We start from the raw sequence: 21,041 nt of genomic DNA on the forward strand, positions 1-21,041 counted from the left end.
AAGTCTTGCCTACCCATTTTACCGGATGCCGAGCCCGAAGCTATTAAACTGATTGAAACACGCCTTTCCTTTATTATTATTTTCGTAATAAGTCAGATTTGAAACAGAATTACCCCTTAATTTTTGCAATTTATATTTTCCTTCTTATAAGGATAATATATGCTAAATTACGTTGAATTTGCATCGGTAGGTCTTGAGAAGAAGATTTTTAAAAATGCACCCCCCTTTTTCTACAATTTCAAGGTTTTCTCCGCTTTGAAAACAGATGGACTTTTATTTCTGCAATTTATATTCGCCCTCCCATAAAGATGATTTGTGCCAAATTTGGTTGAAATTGGATAAGCGGTTTTAGAGAAGAAGTTCAAAATGTAAAAAGTTTACAGACGGACAGACGGACGGACGGACAGACGGACGGACGGACGACGGACAAAATGTGATCAGAATAGCTCAATTGAGCTTTCAGCTCAGGTGAGCTAAAAACGGGTATGAGTACAAACCGCTAATTAATTTTTTTAAAATGATTCCTAAATTAAAGCAAAGACAATTTGCAAATATTGAGAATTATGGCTAACTAAACTAAGAAGAAGGCGTATAGTCCCCCCCAAAAAAACCCATCAGCTTTATTTCATATTCACGTGTGATGGTAAATCCGTACGAACTCCGGTGCTGAAGGGAAAAAGTGGTACATGTCGGTATTGCCGAGACATTATAGTAGACGTTCAAGAAATATTATCATAAACGACGCTCTGTGTTAGGGCTTGGACAATTTATACCTAATGATAATACGATTTCTGAATTTGGAGAAGGTTTCCGTCTTGCCACACCCATCCTACTTTTCATATCTAGACCCATGCGATTGTTTCCTTTTTCCAAAACGTAAAAACATATCTGGTCGTCGGTACAGGTACCAAAAAGCCCTTGGCTCAGACGTCAGTCAGTGCCTCAGCAGTCTACCTAAATCAGGGTACCGTGATGCATTTCAGATATGGATTCATATATTGAAATTATATATTTTAAACAGCGAAGAATACTTAAAAGGGATTTTAATGTTCATTTTACTATTACAAACCTCGTCATTTTTAAGGACAGCATCTATTGAAATCTCTTATTCATCCACCTAACATAAATTAAAATAAACTGAAATTTTTCGGTTGAACTTTATCAAACACCGTGTGTAAGACGATACTTTGTCTTCTCTTGACACATGTAATTTTATCTCATCAATCCTACAAATGCAATATCAACGAAAATCGTGATGTATGCACACATATACACTGTATTATACGAGGCAAGAAGCAAAAGACCAACAAACTTCTTATACATAAGGTCAAGCTTCTATCCACTGCATACGAGAACCAATTTAAATTAGTTTACACGAAAATTATTAGATGGCGCGCTTTTACAGGTTGTGGCATGATGTGCAAGTAAAACTACCATGTTAGTTGTGACAAATAAATAATGAAGAAAAAATTTGACACTTTATTTGACCCTTTATAAATCTTAATTATAAAGAAATTGCTTACAACTGACTTGTTAAAGAGGTTTTTTTTTGCACCGCTGCTATTCCTATAGCCCTTTTATGAGCTGCACATTTCTTTATAGTTCAAAGTATTCCGCCATTGAGGTATGCACCTATATATGAGAATGTACAAATTACACCACTCGGTCGCGATGAAATATTTATAGTTGAAGGACTCATTTTAAACCAGGAGAAAAGATAGACCAAATATTCAGTTCAAGCAATATATAAAGCAGAAAAATTCACATAAGACAAGAAAACTGAAACGATGTATAAAAATACTACTCGTCGGCCATACCTTCAAAAGTGAGAAATTAGGTTATTAAAACCAAGAGGTTAATATGCCTCTCTGCTGGTGCTTTTTTAAGGTCGTGTTCAGCAATAAAATGGTATAAGTGTACTTTCAACATTTATTTCTCTTGCAAACATTGTCACAGTAATATGCCCCATGACAAGAGAGAGAGAGAGAGAGAGAGAGAGAGAGAGATAAAGATAGGGAGGGGTTGAATCTCAAATAAAGGAAACAAAGAAAAAGATAGGCGGATTTTAAATCTTCTTTGAAACTAAATAGCGAGAATTGCTTTTGATGTCTGTTAGAATAATTCGCTATTTATTTGTTTGATATAACACCAGTGCTTCTGATTGGTCTCTGCATTTAAGAAATGGCCAAATCCGCGGTCTTAAGTGTTCTGATCAAACACTTTTTAAATACAAGAATGTCTTTTATAAATATTGTAAGAAAAACAAGGTTAATTTATTTCTTTATTATTGTTAGCTTTCATAATATAACTACAAGTCTATCAATACAAAAAATAAATGTTAGCTTGAAAGATAAAAATTAAACAACAAATTTTATTAATAAAAAAAAGTAAACAAATGTCTTCTTTGCTATACGATCAACGTTTTCGAAGATGGTCACTGTTCTCGCAATTTAAAATACACTGTCGTTGTAACAAAGACATCTAAAATGTTGCAGATTGACACAAACACGTACATAATCGGACATCAAATACTTAAAGTGTCTTACATAACCCCACCCTCTCCCCACCCCCAGTATACCACTAAAGTTCCACGTACACTGGCTGGAAAATAATTAGTACAGTATTTGTCAGAGTCGCTCTTCATTTTTAACCATCTTTTCCCACATTGGCGTTCCCTTACATCAAGACTATATCCATGCAAATGCATTTCATCGGTCCGTCTCTCTTAAACCATGACATTCAGTATTCGTCGGAATTTGTTGCACAATGCAGCTAAATTAATTCAAATCATCTGCTGTTCTCTTTCTTTTCAACTTAGCAAATTAAAAAACTTTTATTTCTTGTCTAATCCATTTTTATTAGCTCAGTAAGTATATTACCTGACGCTGAAATCGCATTTTTTTTTAATTAATTTTTTTTCTACATGCATTATTTTTGTTTATTCATTCGCGACTCAATTGCGTTATAAAAACCCTTTGATAAAAAAAACCACTTTATGTTTTCAAATTTAAAATCCTACGAAGTACGAATGTAATTAGTGAAGTTAATTTAAAGAGAAAAACTAGCCTACAACCCGAATGAAGGCTACCTAAACTAGCCAAAGAAGTTTGAATACTAATAGTTACTAAAAAAAAAAAAAGCAACATCCCAAAAAAAAACCTGCGCAAACTACCCAAACAACCTTGAAGAGTATCCTAATGTTACTACAGAAATACAGACAGACAACATGGCCACCATGTGAACAATGAAGCGTAAAAAGTAAAAAAAAAAATTGAAATAAGCGATATCTTATACGTAATATAAAAGGAAAATATATAACAAAATTATGATAAAAATCATTCACACAATTCTATTGTAATTGCTATAAACAGGTGAACTACAAAGAAAAAATAATAATCTCACCACAATACGTTTGTGCTATATAATATTTAAAGAAAAGTTTCTTTGAAGTAAAAAGATGATCTTTTTAGATACTTGACATCTAAAAAGATGATTTTTTTTACAAACTTGATATAAAGAAAAAAGCTAGCATACGGACATTTTATATCAATATAAACCGTAGTATATGAAGCAGATTCCTTTTTATAGGCGTATATCATCATCAAGTAGCAAACATCTTACCTAAAAATTCATGTAGAATATGATTCTGAAGGAGTGGCCTCTTATCCACTTTTTAAGCATATAAGTGAAATTAAGGAAATTAATCTAAAATTGAATTATTGGTTAGAGTGCAGTGTATTAAAATATAACATATGAGGCTAAAACATTTGTTAACAGAACCCAATTTTTAAGAAATAATAAGTGCATAATTCTGAACAAATAGCTATAAATCTTCTGAAAAGGAATTGCTTCATATTAGCGTGTAGATATTTCTAGATCTAGAAAAAATATATGGAATATTCGGCATATTTAAATCAATTAATGCACTTTACAATAGCGTTGGCTCGCTACTATCGTCTCATTAGCGAGCGCATGCTGGAGATAAGTGATCCAGAAGTTGGGACACTTCTGGACGTGGCGCCTCGTCTTGTTTGCCGTGCTTTATTCAAGAAGTCGGATGCCTCATTGCCAATCATTGCTTTTCTTCGACAATCCTCTAAAACTTTGATACGTAGCATATAGCCAGATTTTCGTTCCCTCTTTTCGCTTTCTATCATTAATTCAATGTATTCTGCCTTATTCATCGGGTTCTCATTCAGTGCGATTTCTTTCAGCCTGTTGTTACATTCGGTTACTTTGTCAAGAAGTTGGGCAATAACTCTTTCTATTTCTTTGACGCTTTCTGCCATTTTCTGCAAAACTTCTGTTCGTGAACTTAGCTGCTCTTCGGCCGTTTCATAAAGCTTCAACTTATCACTGTACATTTTTCTTACTCTCTTTGAAACCCATCGTATTATATACGGGGTGTTGTGATGTAATTGCCATTGACAATTTCCTGGACATTGTTTACAATTTCCATGTTCATCCATTGCTATGCAATGAGATTTCTGAAAATCTTCGGGAATTCTACATTTCTCGTGACAGGTGTAATTGCAGGTCAAGCAGTTTGTAGTGTGCTGCCCTTTACCAGATATATCTTCTTTCTCCTGTACTTGTTCTGTTACCTCGTAAACAAAGTCTTTGTTTTCCTGTATTTGTTTTTCGTATTTCTTAAATAAGGACATTTCTTCTTCCAATTCAGATATTTTTCCTATTCCTGCTGTGATAAAGGATTGCAGATTATGGGCAGTATTTTCTAGATCTTGTCTCGTCTTCAAGACTTCCTTTGTCATCTGCAAACTTTTTGTTTCCATTCGATCTAGACGTTCGAAGAAACTGTCAAAACTTTCCATTCCAATTTTCCAAAACCCTGATGCAAGATCATCTTTATTTTCATTGCAAGCAAACAGAGCGGAATTATTAAACTTGAAATAATACTTGTGTGGCAGACGAGATTTTGCTAACGAAGCTAGCACGGGAGGTTCTTGTGCCTCGGCAAATGTAATGCAGATGCAAATGTTATCCTCCATGTCTTTTCCAAACAAATCCGATATGGCATTTATTATATACATCTGAGATGGTGTAAGTCGGGCATCTGGAGCTTTTACCAAAAAGCAAACGGCATCAAGACAAGCCATTCCTTTATCTCCTGGTAACATGAACATCTCTTGAATTTGTTCTATTATTTTTTGGTCACGTTGTATTCCTCTAGTGTCGCCGAACCCCGGTGTGTCTACAATATGAAGCGCGTAGTCTAATTTTGTTGCAACATCAGGGTATATACTATAGCATGTGATCCATTCTGTCTGTGATACCGCCTTTAAAAAAGGAAATTCATGATACATTTCCTGTGCATGATATGCTGTTTTCAATCATATATATTTTGGGTAAGGACAAACTGCAAAGTTAAAACAAATGCGAATAAATATCGTATATGATGATAAAAACTTACTTGATCTTTAAGTCGTCTTTTTTCCTCGTGCTCAAGATCGACCAAAGTAAATCTAAAGTTGTCTTCCCAATTCACTCCAAACAGATAATTTGCAAAGCCGTCAATGAGAGTACTTTTACCACTTCCAGTTGCCCCAACCAACATGATTGTTTTGTCATTTATGGCCCACCTTTCAGAGCCTGGGAATAAAAAAAAACCTCTTTGCATTACTAGGTTTCAACTGATATTCATTCAATAAATAATAAGTACTAGTATTAGAGCGGATTTACCTAAAGAGAGCTTCTTGGACTTTGCTGTTTCATTTCTTGCCGCTATTTTTTCTTTTGCAGGAAGACGATATCTTTCTGGATTGCCAAGTTTTACTAGAGTTGATTGGTATCGCATTTGAAGACCTGGTGATTCTGGTGTGTCGAATGTTTTACTCTCTAAACTGAACGGGTATTCTTTTCCTTCTCTTGTATCAATAATGCGAACTTTGAAGCAGTAGGCTGTACGCGACTTTAAACCGGTTATAACAGCTCTGAATGAATCATGGGATACTGCTGGTTCGTGAGTTATCCATCGTCCGTCCGGCACCTGTTTATACTGAATTTGATATTCGAAGTCTGAGGTTAAACCGCCGATATTCTTCCATTGCAAAGAAATGCGGTCAGATTTTGCAGAAACAAGGAAAGGGGCCTCGGGAGTCATATTTTTTGTCTTTTCCTGAAAATACCAGTTTCATTAGTATTCAGTTCAGAATGTATATAGCATTATTTCAGATCAAACAAAAACATAATGATAAAAAAACTTACATTTATATCCTTGTTATAAGGTACAGATGTCTTATTTCTAGAGCGCTGGCTGAAAAGAAAATAAAGATGATTATTGATGAAACATTTTTTGAAATATTAAAAAATTAATATTCTTTAGAAACTACAAAAATTTTGGTATTGTACAGTTTACCATTCGTCATTGTCAGTGCGAGCGTATTGTGACCTGTTCTTGGAGAGGATGTCGAGAATTTGATCTTCATTTTCAGTGATATCAATTCCATGACCACGTAGAATTTCTTTACGTAAAAAAATTATAATATAACGTACAAAAGGAAAACAGTTGATAAAATAATAAGGCATAAAGAGACAATTTAGTCCTTAAATAAAGATATAAATTTAATTTTAACCTTTATTCCGTTTTGAGCTCAGTGCATGACTTCTTGTGCATTTAGAACCAAATTTACAGCTTCGACTGACAAAGAAGCTACAGAGATGAAGAAACTGACATGTGTCATTTTTGCTGCATCCACCTGCCGTGTTGTAGAAGGTGCAGACCTGAGGAGGGCGAGAAGTTCTAGACCTTCTGTTGTGATGCTTCTGTATCCATTCTTTTAGATTTTGTGGATCAATACGGTCCATGTACTTCTCTTGTAAAATCCGTAAGTTATGCTCAGAGTGCAAATCATGTCCAAATGGACATTTCTGTGACTGGGCTTGCCTGCATTTATTTTGAATGAAATATTTGCAGATATGTAGATCTCTACATGTTGGGTACCCACCACATTTCTTAGGCTGGTCACATACCTGAAACTCGAAAGCTAACAATACATTGATATGAGATTTTCCCCTGTCTGTAGCTTCCAGCTCAAAAATACTATCATATGTGTCTAGGATACGAAGTATATCGTTAATGCTTAGATTTGAAAGCTGTGGATTTTGACGTAGATATTGTCGAAGCCTGGAAACAGGCAGTTGACCATCAGTTGATGTTGCAATGTAATGGATGGCATATTTCGCTACTGTGGGATATATCTGTGATTCTGCTGAAGAGTGCCTTGTAGCACTGCGTGCTCGCTTCTTCATATTTGCTGCGAGGAAGAATAAAATTCTTTATGAAATTCTTTTTTATAGTATTTTTATGAAAAAAGAAATGTATTATGCTCGGTTACATATAGCTATTTTAAAAAGTAATGTTAAATTCCAATAATAACAAAATACCAGAAAGACTTTTAAAAATTCAATCTACAATGTATTTCACAGACTTTAAAAAAGAAATATTTGTTTCCAATTAATAGATGACAACATATGTCAATATATGTGTTGATGTTTGATTGGTGTGACAGCTATAAAGAAGAAGCTGTGTAAATTAACAAGAGGCCAATTGGCCTTAACGGTCACCTGAGTAGCATATAACCCATACACAAACTTGTCGAGGAGCCTCATATATGCATTTAATTAATAAGGTTTCATTCTGGAGTAGAAAAATTATAAATTTGTAATGACGACCACCTCCCTGCCTGAAATCTTTCAAAAAGAACTGTGAAACCTATAATTCTGGTGAAAAACTTAAAGATCTGGTCTACATGTACAAAATCATGAATTCAGTTTTCTTTTCATGTGTGTGGGAGTAAAGAAGATAATTTTTAACATTATATGTATTAACGCCTATACATCCATTTTGGTCCTGCCCTAGAGCCAAAACCCATACCCCTAGGGACATGAAAATTAAAATGTCAGTAGAGGACTTCCTGGTAAACATAATTGTAAGCCAGTTTTTTTTATACAGATGTGTGAGAATAGAGAAGAAAACTTTTAAACATCATATGCATTAACACTATATTGCCCCCCCCCCTGGCCCAGGGGCCATGAATTTCACAATTTCAGTAGAGGGCCTCATGGACAACATAATCATGCATTTAGTTTTAAACCAATATGTATAATATTAGAGAAGAAGATTTTCTAAGATTTAAAACATTTTTACTATATGGTCATATTTGCCCCACCCTATAGCCTGAACCACTGATCCAGGGGTCATGAATTTCACAATTGAGGTAGAGGGTTTCTTGGACACTATAATCATGCATTTAGTTTTTAACCAATATATATGGTAGTAGAGAAGAAGATTTTCTAAGATTTAATACATTTTTACTATATGGTCTTATTGGTCTCACCCTAGAGCCAGAACTCCTGACCCAGGGGCCATGAATTTCTCAATTTTGGTAGAGGGCCTCATGGACATCATAACTATGCAACCAGTTTTTTCTCACATGTGTGGGAGTAGAGAAGAAGATTTTTGAAAATTTGGGTTTTTTCGGGGTTTTTTTTACATATTTGGCCTCACGTGTGTTGCCCCGGGGTGGTAGAGGTATGAATTTCACAATTAACATGAAGTAATATTTTAGCTTCTAACTGGACAGTGTAAATATTTGATTCAATAAGAAAAATCTACGCAAATATATGGCACTACAAAAATGTTCAGTATATGTAAACTTAAAAAATTCTATGTTGTTTGTGTAATTCAGTAACAAATGTATGAACATTTGCATTTTGTTCCTATATTTTGCTTTCTTATATTCAATGCTTTTACGATAATTCAACTTACAGTCCATTGTCTTGTCAAAAATGATAAAGTAGTAAAATAACTGATAAATGTATCAAACATTGTTATCGATATTTTAACACTGGGTTTTTAAGTTATTGTTTCGGCAGGTTTCGTAATTTTATAAGAGCTTGCTGTTATCCAAAATGAACAACAAAAAAGGCAAATTACTAAATAATGTGTCTTTCCTCTTAATCAAAATATTTACATTTTACAAGTTTGGTTTAAATTGACCAAATGTTTCTGAGGTAGAAATCAAAAGTGTATAAGGTCTTCCAGACAGACAAAATCCAGACACCCCATAAAATGTTATCAAAAAGGTCCTTTTGACGTTTTAGCTCCGGTGAGCTAAATACTGAATCAAACTTTAAATTATTTAAACCAAACCATTGATATGCTCTATTAACTTTCTGATCACGCTATACACAGTTGTGTGGAGTCTGACGTATGTTTTTATTCATGTTACTAGTATATCCTCTTTCTTTTTCAGTATTTTCAGAAAACTAATGTAAAGCTTTGAAAATTTAAAGACTGTTTATGAGTAGATATCTTATTAAATTGCATATTAATGAATTACATATTGAATCTTATCACATTTATCGTGATAATATTCTTATTTATTTTTTTAAAGAGTTTATCATAAAAGTTTGTTTGATAAAATATAATAAAATTTCCTTTACGTTGAATAAGGCTTTTAAAATAAGTAAAAAAGAAAATTATTTTTGCCCGAAATAAGTTTTAAAGATCCGCATTTTGATGAACAAGAAATTTGATTTCTGCACTTTCTGTTTTAGAAATTTCCATAAAAAAGACAACTTGTGTTAAAAAAGTGTACAATGCTTTGAGCCATTTACGAACAATAGACTCATACTTTAGTATGAATATTAAAACAATTATTTTTCTTGAAATTGTAAATAAATATCACAATACGTCCGTATTCCTTTGAAAAGTAAATCTTAAATATAAGAGATGAATTATTATATTCATACATATGGAATACATGGAAATGCTCATGAATGATGCTGATTTTTTTTAATTGAAAAGAAAGTTATTTACCTTTTGGTAGATCCACAACTTTATCAAACTGTTGACGTCGGGTATTTTCTTTTTGCATTCCATGAAATAAAGATACGCCCATTACTAAACTGCGCAGTCGTCTCGTTGAGGGCCCTTGTGGGGTCAATTAAATTATCAGCATTAGATTTTATTATTTTTTCAAAAAGAAGTAACTCCTGAAAATATAAACCTTAGTCATTGCCTCAATTTCTTTCCAAGGAGGGATTGGTAACCCTTATAAGAAAGTTTCACGCGATTAAAAAAGAGAATATTATCGATTTAAAAAAAAACCCAGCATGTTGTATGAAACAGACAAGATAATATCATTTGAGTGGCATCTCTTTGTGCAAGAACCAACGCATACGTTTTGTAACAGATGTTAACATTTGCAATTGTTAACCTTTCAGAATCAATGCAATCACTAATGAAAAGTATAGTTATATATATATGGTATGATACATTGATTAGTTTATGATTCTCTAGTGGCGGATCTGAATCTCGGGGAGGACCAACTATGGGTTCTGGATTCTCTAATGGCGGGTCTTGATTTTGGGGATTTCAAGTACAAGGAAATTTACCATTCTAGCAGCAATCAAACTTATCGGTTAATTTATTCCCGATTCGGACAATGCTTTCAAGGAAAATATCAAATTTGTTCATTTCAATATTCTATAATCTAGAATATACGACAAATATAGCGAACTAAGTTTCTGATCAACATTTTTTCGTTGTCTCTTGTTGTCACCGTAGTAAAATTTTCACATTTCCATCTCTTTTCAAGATTCTTGCAATTGTGTAAAGGTAATTAATCAAATTTAGAATTATTGAAAATATGTAGACATTTAAAAATTCTTCTCGAAAACCATTTTGACCAAAAAAACAAGCATCGTCATGTAGTGTTATTTCAAGTTTGTTCAAATCATGATCCACTCTATTTAGTTGTCTAGATATTCAGTAGATACTTTGTATTTGATACCCTACAAAAAACTATATTTTTAGACATGGAGTCTCTTGTCAGGATTCAGTTTCGTGGGTTTATTGTGCTGCCTTTAACGTTTTCCATATATACATTCAAAATGTACATTTAAGACGGCGCAGGTCGAAATACCAGAGCTTTAACTTTTTAAAAACCTGGCATCAACTGGTATATACATGTACGACTCCTGTTTATATGTCTTTCTCACGCTTTACTTCTATAAGGTGTCAAAAACCCGCTGAGTAAACAGAATATGTTTTGCGTTTTAAAATCCTGTTGCTATATCTGAAAAGTTCAATAATTTAGCAATGGGCCTTTAATAAAACTAGAGATTGGTGCATTTTCAAACAATTTTCAATTTTAAAATCGGTTTTAAATTTGTTTTGAACGCAAATTTATAAGAGAGAATTTAACTTATTCACAAGTCAGTCATCGCACAATTCATTAACATTTTGGGCATATTGCCAAAATCTTTCAAGTGTGGCTCAAATTATAAAAGATAAAATCAGAAAGTCCCCAAGCGGATTCGAACTTATGATCTGCGGTTCACAAGCCTCATAATTTAACCACTGAACTATGACAATGTTCAACCAAATCGATCGATACTATTGAACAAAACAGTAAAATTGAATTCTTGAGCCGTAGTCTTTACAAACATTAGTCTTAATGTAGTGAGGTACCTTAAAGCTGAGGAATTCATAAAAGCATTTAGTCGCTGTAATAGTTTTGATCGCTCCTCAATTGTGGTTAATATACCGGCCGGTGTAACGACGAAGAGTGACCCCCGTAAAATATTGACCGAGTGTCATTTTTCTACGTAGAAAACTTTATTTTAGAATACTTTGATATATTACATCGTAGAAATTATGGCCATAGTGACATTTTTCTCCGTGTGGGTTGTAGGAAAATGACCCCGTAGAATATTGATTAAATTTTATAACATATTCTATGGTTACTTGTTTTGGGTCCATTCTTTTTCCGTAGGGTGGATACATGGAATAGTGGTTGTGGTGGTGGGGGGGGGGGGGGTTACATTGCCTGATTTTTACTTGATTTTTTTTTATCGTATAATCTTGTATGAATAACCAGCTTATGTACGCTTTTCTGATCACATGTCATTGATTATCAGAAAATGTTATCCGCCCGGGGGGGGGGGGGGGGGGTTCTGATGGATATTTATCGGAAGGGGGTCGAGGCCTATTTTAGGTAAATTTAATATGTAACCTTAATAAGTTTGAATTCCCCATCCCTTACATCAGCGATCGATTGCGTGCGTCATTTCATATTTAATTTTTTAACAATCAATTCTTTATTGTTACAACAGGTTTAAACAGAATGTATTTTAAACAAATACATTGCTTAAATTTAAAACCATATGAACACCACAAATCCCAAAACGAAACTAGAATCGAACACAAGAAACAGAATACTTTTCAAATGATTCTGCATTAATTTAAAATCGATATTTGTTGCAATCAAATTAACATTAAAACTATACTTGCAAACTTCGGTATATAACAGTGAAAGCAAATTGCAAAGAAACAATCTAACTAAAAGGGGCTTTGGCATTGACTTTGACTCCATTTGAATGTAACCCTGGTATTTTTAACAAGAGGCCTATGGGTCCACATCGCTCACCTGAGCAACAATGGCTTTATATGGGTGTTCAAAGGATATTGTGCCATATGGCCCCACGGTAGAAAAACAAAAAAAGAATACCATAAATTAAACTGTATCCAAATTTTACGCATATTTTCCTACACTTAATCTTTGACATTGTACCCTTATGAAATACCATTTTTACCAAAAATAAGATTCTTTACAAGATTTAAAACTAAATTTTGGTGGGGGTACACTGTTAACTTCCAATTCCCTTTATTTTAGTTCTGCCCCCTTACTTTATAAAACGATCAAATTAAATATGAGAATATGCATATAGGTACATATTCATCTTCAACTACATAGTACTAGCTAGTTATTGTATTTTATCAAAAAATTCTTATATGTAAAATTGTAACTCAAGGCACTCAAATTAAAAACATTCAAAAATTTAAAAGGTGTTCCGCATTATAAACGATTGTTGTTTACCAGGTGTGAACTCGTGCGTTTTATAACCCTACTCACTTGATCGATGAATACACTCGAATGAAAAATGTCAAGTGATATGTTAAAGAGCTATTACATGTATAATCAATGCATAGGCGTCGGAACTGGGTGGAGGGGGACCCCCCCCCCCCCCCCCACTTTTTTTTTTGCAAAGTTGACATAGCCATACTCAAAATCTTTTTTTTTCTAGCCCCCCCCCCCCCAACCCCTCTAAATGAGCCTCAGACTGCAATGTATTGACAGGCATATCGCTCTGTTTTACTAAGGCCAACGTACCCTTTATTTTCATCTTTATTCAAATCAACGTTAACAAATGGCTACAAATCAAGATGATTTTCCGCTGTAATTTTTTCTTTAGAATAGCGATAATACATTTATCCCCGTTACAGTAATGTTTAAACTGTTTTAAAGAGGTCGTTTTTATTTAATTGTGTCTGAAAAACCAACAATGTGGTGTAGTTTCATCATATAAGGAGGGGGCCCCAAAAAGTTGTTACAGCATATCATCCTTTAATTTTTTCTGTACAAGTATTTAACGTTTAGTGAGACATTTCTAGTGATAAATCAAAATTTAAGCGTCAATCGGAGAATTATAAGCAAGATACAAAACTCACAATTCTGCTTGCTTTGAGTCAATTTTTTCTTCACAAGCGTTAATTACATTCAACTTAAGATTTTTAAACTTGCTATTTCCTATTCAGAATGAACAAAAGCATGGCCTCAGTTCTGTGAGCAAAGCTCTGTATCTTGCTTATAATTCGAAACTTAATATGGTTAGTAAAGAGAAAATTGTAAACAAATAAAACAGAAGAAAATGCACTAAAACAAAGAAAGAGCACAATTTATTTTTCCTTTATATATATATATATATATATATATATATATATATATATATATATATATATATATAGATCGGTCTTTCGTTTCTGCAATTTATAATCACCTTTCTATAGGGATGCTTTGTGCCAAATTTGGTTGAAATTGGCCAAGTGGTTTAAGAGAAGAAGTTTAAAATGTGAAAAGTTTACAGACGGACAGAAGGACGGACAGACGGACGACGGACAAAAGGTTCACTTGAACTTTCAGCTCAGGTGAGCTAAAAATGGCATTTGCATCTAGTAATTCATACCGGCATATTCTTACATAACTTTAAACTTGACTTGGATATCCCATATAAGTGTTCCAGGCAATCATACTCATTTTTAGCAGTTTCTAAAAGTAGAAGCAACAGCTTTTTTTTTTATCATTCTCGAGAAAATGATCTCTTAACTGAGTGTTTATAAAGTATACCATCTATTGAGATATAAGTAAAAAACGAATTATAAGAACTGCTGTAAGGACCAGATTGCATACACAAGATTTATACATACCAAACTTAAAAATAATAAAAGAATATGGACCTGTTATCCCTAATCATATAGTACTGTTTACTAATAATTGTAAAGGTTGCAAAGTTATGTAAAACTTATTATTAGATAAAAAGAAAGAAACATGTACATCTATATCAAAATGGAGAGAAAAGGGTCATAACTATGCAAAAGAAACCTGGATCAAAATTTTTTATCTCCCTTTTAAATTTACACACGAGTCAAAACTATATTGGTTACAGTTCCAAATTCTTCATATAATTTTTCCAAAAAATATCTTTTAAATAAATAGCAGAGTCTCCTGTATGCACTTTCTGTAAAAGAGATGAAGAGAGTATTGGACATTTATTTTATGAATGTACTGTAGTAAGAGAATTATGGACTGATGTTGAAGAATGGATTCTGAGACAGTTTGATTTGTTAATAACAATATTAATTGATAAACAATCAGTTCTTTTTGGAAAATATAAAAATTAAAAGAATTATAATTTTTTTAACTTGGTAGTTCGTATTGTTAAACAATGTATTTGTTCTTGTAGGCTAAATATACATGTAAAAGTAAGGTGATCCAAATGTACATGAACAAGAGGCCAATAGGCCTTAACGGTCACCTGAGTAGCATATAACCTATACACAAACTTGTCGAGAAGTCTCATATATTCATTTAATTGGGTTTCATTCTGGAGTAGAAAAATTATAAATTTGTAAAGACGACCACCTCCCTGCCTGAAATCTTTCAAAAAGAACTATGAAACCTATAATTTTGGCGAAAAACTTAAAGATCTGGTCTACAAAATCATGAATTCAGCTTTCCTTTCAGGTGTGTGGGAGTAAAGAAGATAATTTTTAAACAGAATATGCATTAACACTTATAATCCATTTTGGCCCTGCCCTAGAGTCAAAACCCATACTCCAGGGGACATAAAAGTAGAGGACTTCCTGGTAAACGTAATTATGAAGTCAGTTTTTCATACAGATGTGTGAGAATAGAGAAGAAGATTTTAAAGCATATTATGCATTAACACTATATTGCCATATTGCCCCCCCCCCCATGTCCTAAACCCCTGACCCAGGGGCCATGAATAACACAATTTTGGTAGAAGAGTTAGTGGACATCATAACCATGTATTCAGTATTTTGCCCACATGTTTGGGAGTAAAGAAGAAGATTTTTTAAGGTTTGATACATTTCTACAATTTTTACAATATGGCCATATTGACCCCACCCTAGAGCCAGAACCCCCACACAGGGGTCATGAATTTCACAATTGTGGTAGACGGCTTCATGGACATCATAATCATGCATTTAGTTTTTAACAAATATATATGGGAGTAGAGAAGAAGATTTTCTAAGATTTAATACATTTTTACTATGTGGCCATATTGGCCCCACCCTAAAGCCTGAACCCTGACCCAGGGGCCATGAATTTCACAATTTTGGTAGAGAGCTTCATGGACTTCATAACCATGCAACCAGTTTTTTCCTCACATGTGTGGGAGAAGAGAATAAGATTTTTGAAAATTTGGCTTTTGTTTTGCAATATTGGCCCCACTTGTGATGCCTCGGGGGTGGTAGAGCCACGAATTTCACAATTTAAATTCCTCTTACCATAGAGATGCTTCACACCAAAAATGGTAACAATTAGCCTTGTAGTTTTTGGGAAGAAGTTAAAAATGTAAAATTGTTAACGACGACGGATGAAGCACGACGACGGACGAAAACGGATAGCAATAGGTCAACTGAGTTTACTCAGGTGACCTTATTAAAAAAACGTTATAATTAATAGGCTTTTGACCAAAAAATATGTGATAATGAAAATTTTAGATATAAGGAGTATGAAAGCCATTGGCAAAAAAATATGATAAGCCTTAATACTGTAGAATATATGGTTAAATTGTTTCTTTATTGTGTTTCTTTTCTATTTTGTTTTGAACTGCATTGGTTTTTCCCCAATTTCTTTATCCTCTCTCAAGTGTATACCTGTAGAACAGGGTCCTATCACGTGAATATGGTTTATATTTTATATACACATGTAAACAATGCCCCTACCCCTTTTCTCCTCTCTCTCTCTCTCTCTCACTCTCTCTCTCTCTCTCTCTCTCTCAATTTTCTTTCACTATATATATAAGGACGGTACAGTATAAAATATTCTAATAGTCAAAAGTTTTCCAATATGATTGTATAAACTAATGTACGAGATGTCACGTACGTATATGTATATGTTGTGAAAGTGGAAAATTCAATTTAAAAAAAAGAAAAAAGGAAAAAAAAGTACTGAGAGTACTGAAAGACGGGGTCTTGAAAGATTGAATTTGTAATTGTCCTGGATTTCCTCGAATATGCTTCCAAAATTTATGAGTTTGAATTAGTTGTTACAATCTATGTTAATTCGGCTTTTTTGCAATTGTCTGATACTTTGTCTAAATTTTACTCAATCCCGGCCTTAATAAATGTAGAAAATTGACACAACGGTATATTATGTAAAATAAGACCCCAAGGAAAAAATTTAAGAATTACTACTAACCGGGAAAATCAAACAACTATATCAAAGTAGATAATTTTAATCATTAGATTTACCTGGTATTCAATTTTGTGATCCAAAGGAAAATCCACAAGTCAACAAGTCAGACGGTATCCGTAATAAAAGTTTTATGAAAACCCCGAAAATTCTAAAACTGCTGAATTAACAAACAAAGTGAACATTTGTATATCGATAACAAACACAAGCACCTGACGTTAGAAATATTTTTTTACAATAAGATTCCCAGAACTTTGACAATAAAAAGATTTGTCACGGTCGCCATTTTGATTTTTAAGACCGACTTATCGGACACGATTTTCTTCATTTGCTATTCATGCAAAATTAATAGGTAAAAATAAATCCGTTCGCTATTTACTACTTTTTTGTGTAAACTCGTGCATCAGCTACACGAATTACGTTACAACCGTTCCTTTCATTAAAAATCATACTCCGAAAATCAGAGACATATATAACAGATATTGTCAACTCCGCCATTAACTTGTAAATGTTACGGGACCAACCTTACGTTGAGAACTACAAGTGCAACAACAATCTTGTATAAGTAATTAAATCTAAACCTGATAGTGAATATGAACATGAACCTGTAAATATTTTAAGCATGTTTTATTTGTGAAATATTTACAAAAACTCTTTGTTTAGTTTTTAAATTACTTTTTTAAACTTATTGACTTTTCACAAAGTAATGGTAATGCACTACTTTACTCATGTAATGGTAATGTAATGCATTACTTAAGAAAGTTCAGTAATGGTAATGGTAATTTAATGCCCTAATTCATGAAGTATTGGTAATGTTATGCATTATTACGGGCCGCCGGAAGGCGGTCCGTTATTTGATATACATTTAAATATTGCTGCTGCGTTTCTGTGGGATAGTTATTTTTTAATAGTATTCATATTATGCTTCTTTTTATGAATTAAAAATAAATTTGCATCTAGAAATATGTTTTATGCCTTTTAAAATATATCACATGTTTTTTGTTTTACTCGTGAATGAAAAATAGGTCATACTTAGTAGACTGTCGTGGTTGGCGCGTTTTATCGAGAATATAATCTATTCGGAAAATTTCGGAATTCTTCATTCTCTTCAAAACAATGCATCAGGATCGGTATGCGGGACATACATAAGACCTGAATGTCATTAAATTTTATATAAATGATTTATGTGAATTTCTATGTGCCTTGTCAAATAAAATGACTTTGTGTGTGTGTATTTATTATATTTCCATGTAAAATGTGGTAAAAAATATCATGGAATGACATCCATATCAATTATTTACGCAAAAATATGAGCGAAATGAAATTTTGAATTGACTGGAAAATTTGAACTAATCCATTTTTATCATGTGGTCCCTTGAAATCATATAAACTAATGCATTAAGTTTTCATTCAATACAATGCAACAACAAAAAACCAAAATGGTTTGAAATACATAATCTCCAAGAGAAAAATGATGAGTAGAACTTTGTATTAGGGTAATGTACAAATCAATGTGTTCTCCATTACTTCATACTATGGCAATGATCATACAATTACCGTTAGAAATGCTTACAGTAATGAACTCGATTCTTCATGATAATAGTAAAATGTTAAACTTCAAAACAAGTTGCTGAAAGTATATTAAAACTTACCATAAAAATTAGTACAACCAACTTTTATTTTCTTCTTCTTGGTGTGTTTTATGTAAACAACCGACATACAACAATTTTTTTTTGCGGCCCATTTGACGCTTGCGTCAATATGATTTCTTGTTTTACAATGTAATTCACCCCAAGCCTGATTCCAACTAAGCCGGAAAACATGAACATTAACATTTAACTTGGTTCTTCAATTGATAAGATTGTATATATTATATGATGTATAAGTCTTCCAAAATGTATAATCTATTATAGATTTTGCTTACAATGCATTGTTTAAAATTTAAATTCAGTTTAATCAACTAAAGAGCCAACGAACGAGAAGGCAAATTCAGACTTGTTTTTATTTTCTTTGTACAAAATTCCCTTGGAGAGGAACAGCAGACATACCGCAAGTAGACTGGAAGCCAATGAAACACCTATTTAATTTGTAAAACATCTGTGTAGAACCCGTCCCGATTTTAACTTCGGCTTGCGCATGAAGTTTGGTAGTATTAAGGTGAAAGATTGTCAAAATAAAATTCACAACTTTTCAAAAATGGCACATTGCGTTTGGGAACTTTAATTTCGATTCCACAATCAACCTCTTCTATTGATTAATGAGCTCGTACAACAACTGAATCGTCAACGGCGCTGTGCATTCAGTTACGTAACTCATTCCACATTTGAACCCGAGCAAGAATATTTTGATCAAAAATACTATTTGTTTATTTTCTAAATAGAATTTTGTTTATACACAGAGGACTAGAAAAGATTTAATGCGTGTTTTTATAATACATATTTACTGGAATGCATGAAAACTTTCTGCACTATTTTCTTACGCGTAGACTCAATTCATGTGTTCTACGCGTGCCTTCCGGTTTGAGACTTCGGCGGACAGTAAACCAATAGACGGGGTCACGTGACCCCGTCTAAAAACGAAGTCATCATCATAGTGTTGCATACTTCATACAGAAAGTCGAGAGGGGGCCCTTTACAGTATTGCAGTGTACTTGACGGTTCGTTATAGATCTTATTATTTATAAAGTTTATTTTAGACAAAATGCATCTGTCAGGTAAACAGCATTCGGTCTAATATAATGTCATTCATGAATGACTGCAACATTGCATCCTCCAATAATTTGATTCAGCGATGTCATTTATCATTACCTTTTGATAAGACTAGAGTGTTTCATGCACGTGTTATTTGTATATCTAGGAAACAATTTAGGAACTTCAATATCAGAATTTGAACGACGCAAAATGTTTTGTGACCTTCAATGTTGGTTGGAATATACAAATTGGTCTCTGCAATTATTTTTTTCTCAAACAAGTATTTGATATACAATGTAGATATTGTTCGATCTTGAGAGCAGTTTGAGTTAAAGTACAATGTACACTGAACACAAACACCCATGCGATGGTAATACAATGGCAGCATTACAATCTTAAATTACTTTTACCTTGGAATTTAAAAGCAAACTTGATAAAAATCTATTAGAATCACTCATACCTGTAGTCATAATTATGTTTCAATACAACTATCACAATAAGACTAAAAGCCGTCTAGTGTGATGTTTTGCACTTAAATCAGTAAAAATCAATAAAATCCATCAAATATGTAAATAAAATATGAAAATAACAAGAGGCCCATTGGGCCACATCGCTTACCTGAGCAACAATTGTTCAAAGGATATTGTGCCATATGGCCCCACTGTAGAAAAACAAAAAAAGAATACCATAAAATAAATTGTATCATAATTTTACACTTATTTTCCTACACTTAATCTTTGACATTGTACCCTTATGAAATACCATTTTTACCAAAAATAAGATCCTCTGCAAGAAATAAAACTAAATTTTTGGTAGGGGTACACTCTTAACTTCCAATTCCCTTTACATGTATTTTAGTTCTGCCCCCTCACTTTATAAAACAATCAAATTATATATGAGAACATGCATATAGGTACATATTCATCTTCAACTCATTGTACTAGCTAGTTATTTCATTATTTTATATATATCATTATTTTATATAAGTATTTTATTATAGAAAATTACTATATGTGAAAGAGGAAAATTGTACCTCAAGGTGCTCAAATTAAAAACATTCAAATATTTAGTTGGTCTTCCGCATTATAAACGATTGTTGATTACCAGGCGTGAACTCGTGCTACGTTTTATAACCTTATTCACTTGATCGATGAATACACTCGAATGAAAAATGTTGCCATGTGATATGTTTACGAGCTATTACATATATAATCAATGCATAGGCGTCGGAACTGGGTGGAGGGGGATGCCCCCCCCCCACCCCACTTTTTTTGCAAAGTTAGACATAGCCGTACTCAAAATCTTTCTTCTTTTTTTTTGCGTGTCAAGATTTCTGATAAGGTCTAGCCACCCCCCACCCCATACCCCACCCCTCTCAGACTGCATTGTATTGACAGGCATATCCCCTATTTTACTTAGGCCCACCCTTTATTCAAAATCAACGTTAACAAATGGCTACAAATTAAGATGAATTTTCCGCTGTAATTTTCTCTTAAGAATAGCGATAATACATTTATCCCTGTAACAGTAATGTTTTTAACTG

At 33.2% G+C, this 21,041-nt stretch overlaps 1 protein-coding gene across 1 annotated transcript; it reads right to left on the minus strand.

Moving 5' to 3' along the window:
• Positions 1–2,267: 2,267 nt before the first annotated feature.
• Positions 2,268–10,048, minus strand: LOC128169940 (uncharacterized). The gene is made up of 7 exons (XM_052835965.1): positions 9,842–10,048; positions 6,594–7,274; positions 6,377–6,482; positions 6,226–6,274; positions 5,701–6,136; positions 5,432–5,610; positions 2,268–5,297 (listed from the first exon to the last, which is right to left on the minus strand). Exons 1-7 carry the CDS (start codon positions 9,921–9,923, stop codon positions 3,951–3,953), a joined length of 2,880 nt encoding a protein of 959 aa, XP_052691925.1. The 5' UTR covers positions 9,924–10,048; the 3' UTR covers positions 2,268–3,950.
• Between the last annotated feature and the right edge of the window lie 10,993 nt (positions 10,049–21,041).

The sequence above is a fragment of the Crassostrea angulata genome, chromosome 1 (genome assembly GCF_025612915.1).
Source record: "Crassostrea angulata isolate pt1a10 chromosome 1, ASM2561291v2, whole genome shotgun sequence".
NCBI classification, from domain to species: Eukaryota; Metazoa; Mollusca; class Bivalvia; order Ostreida; family Ostreidae; genus Magallana; species Magallana angulata.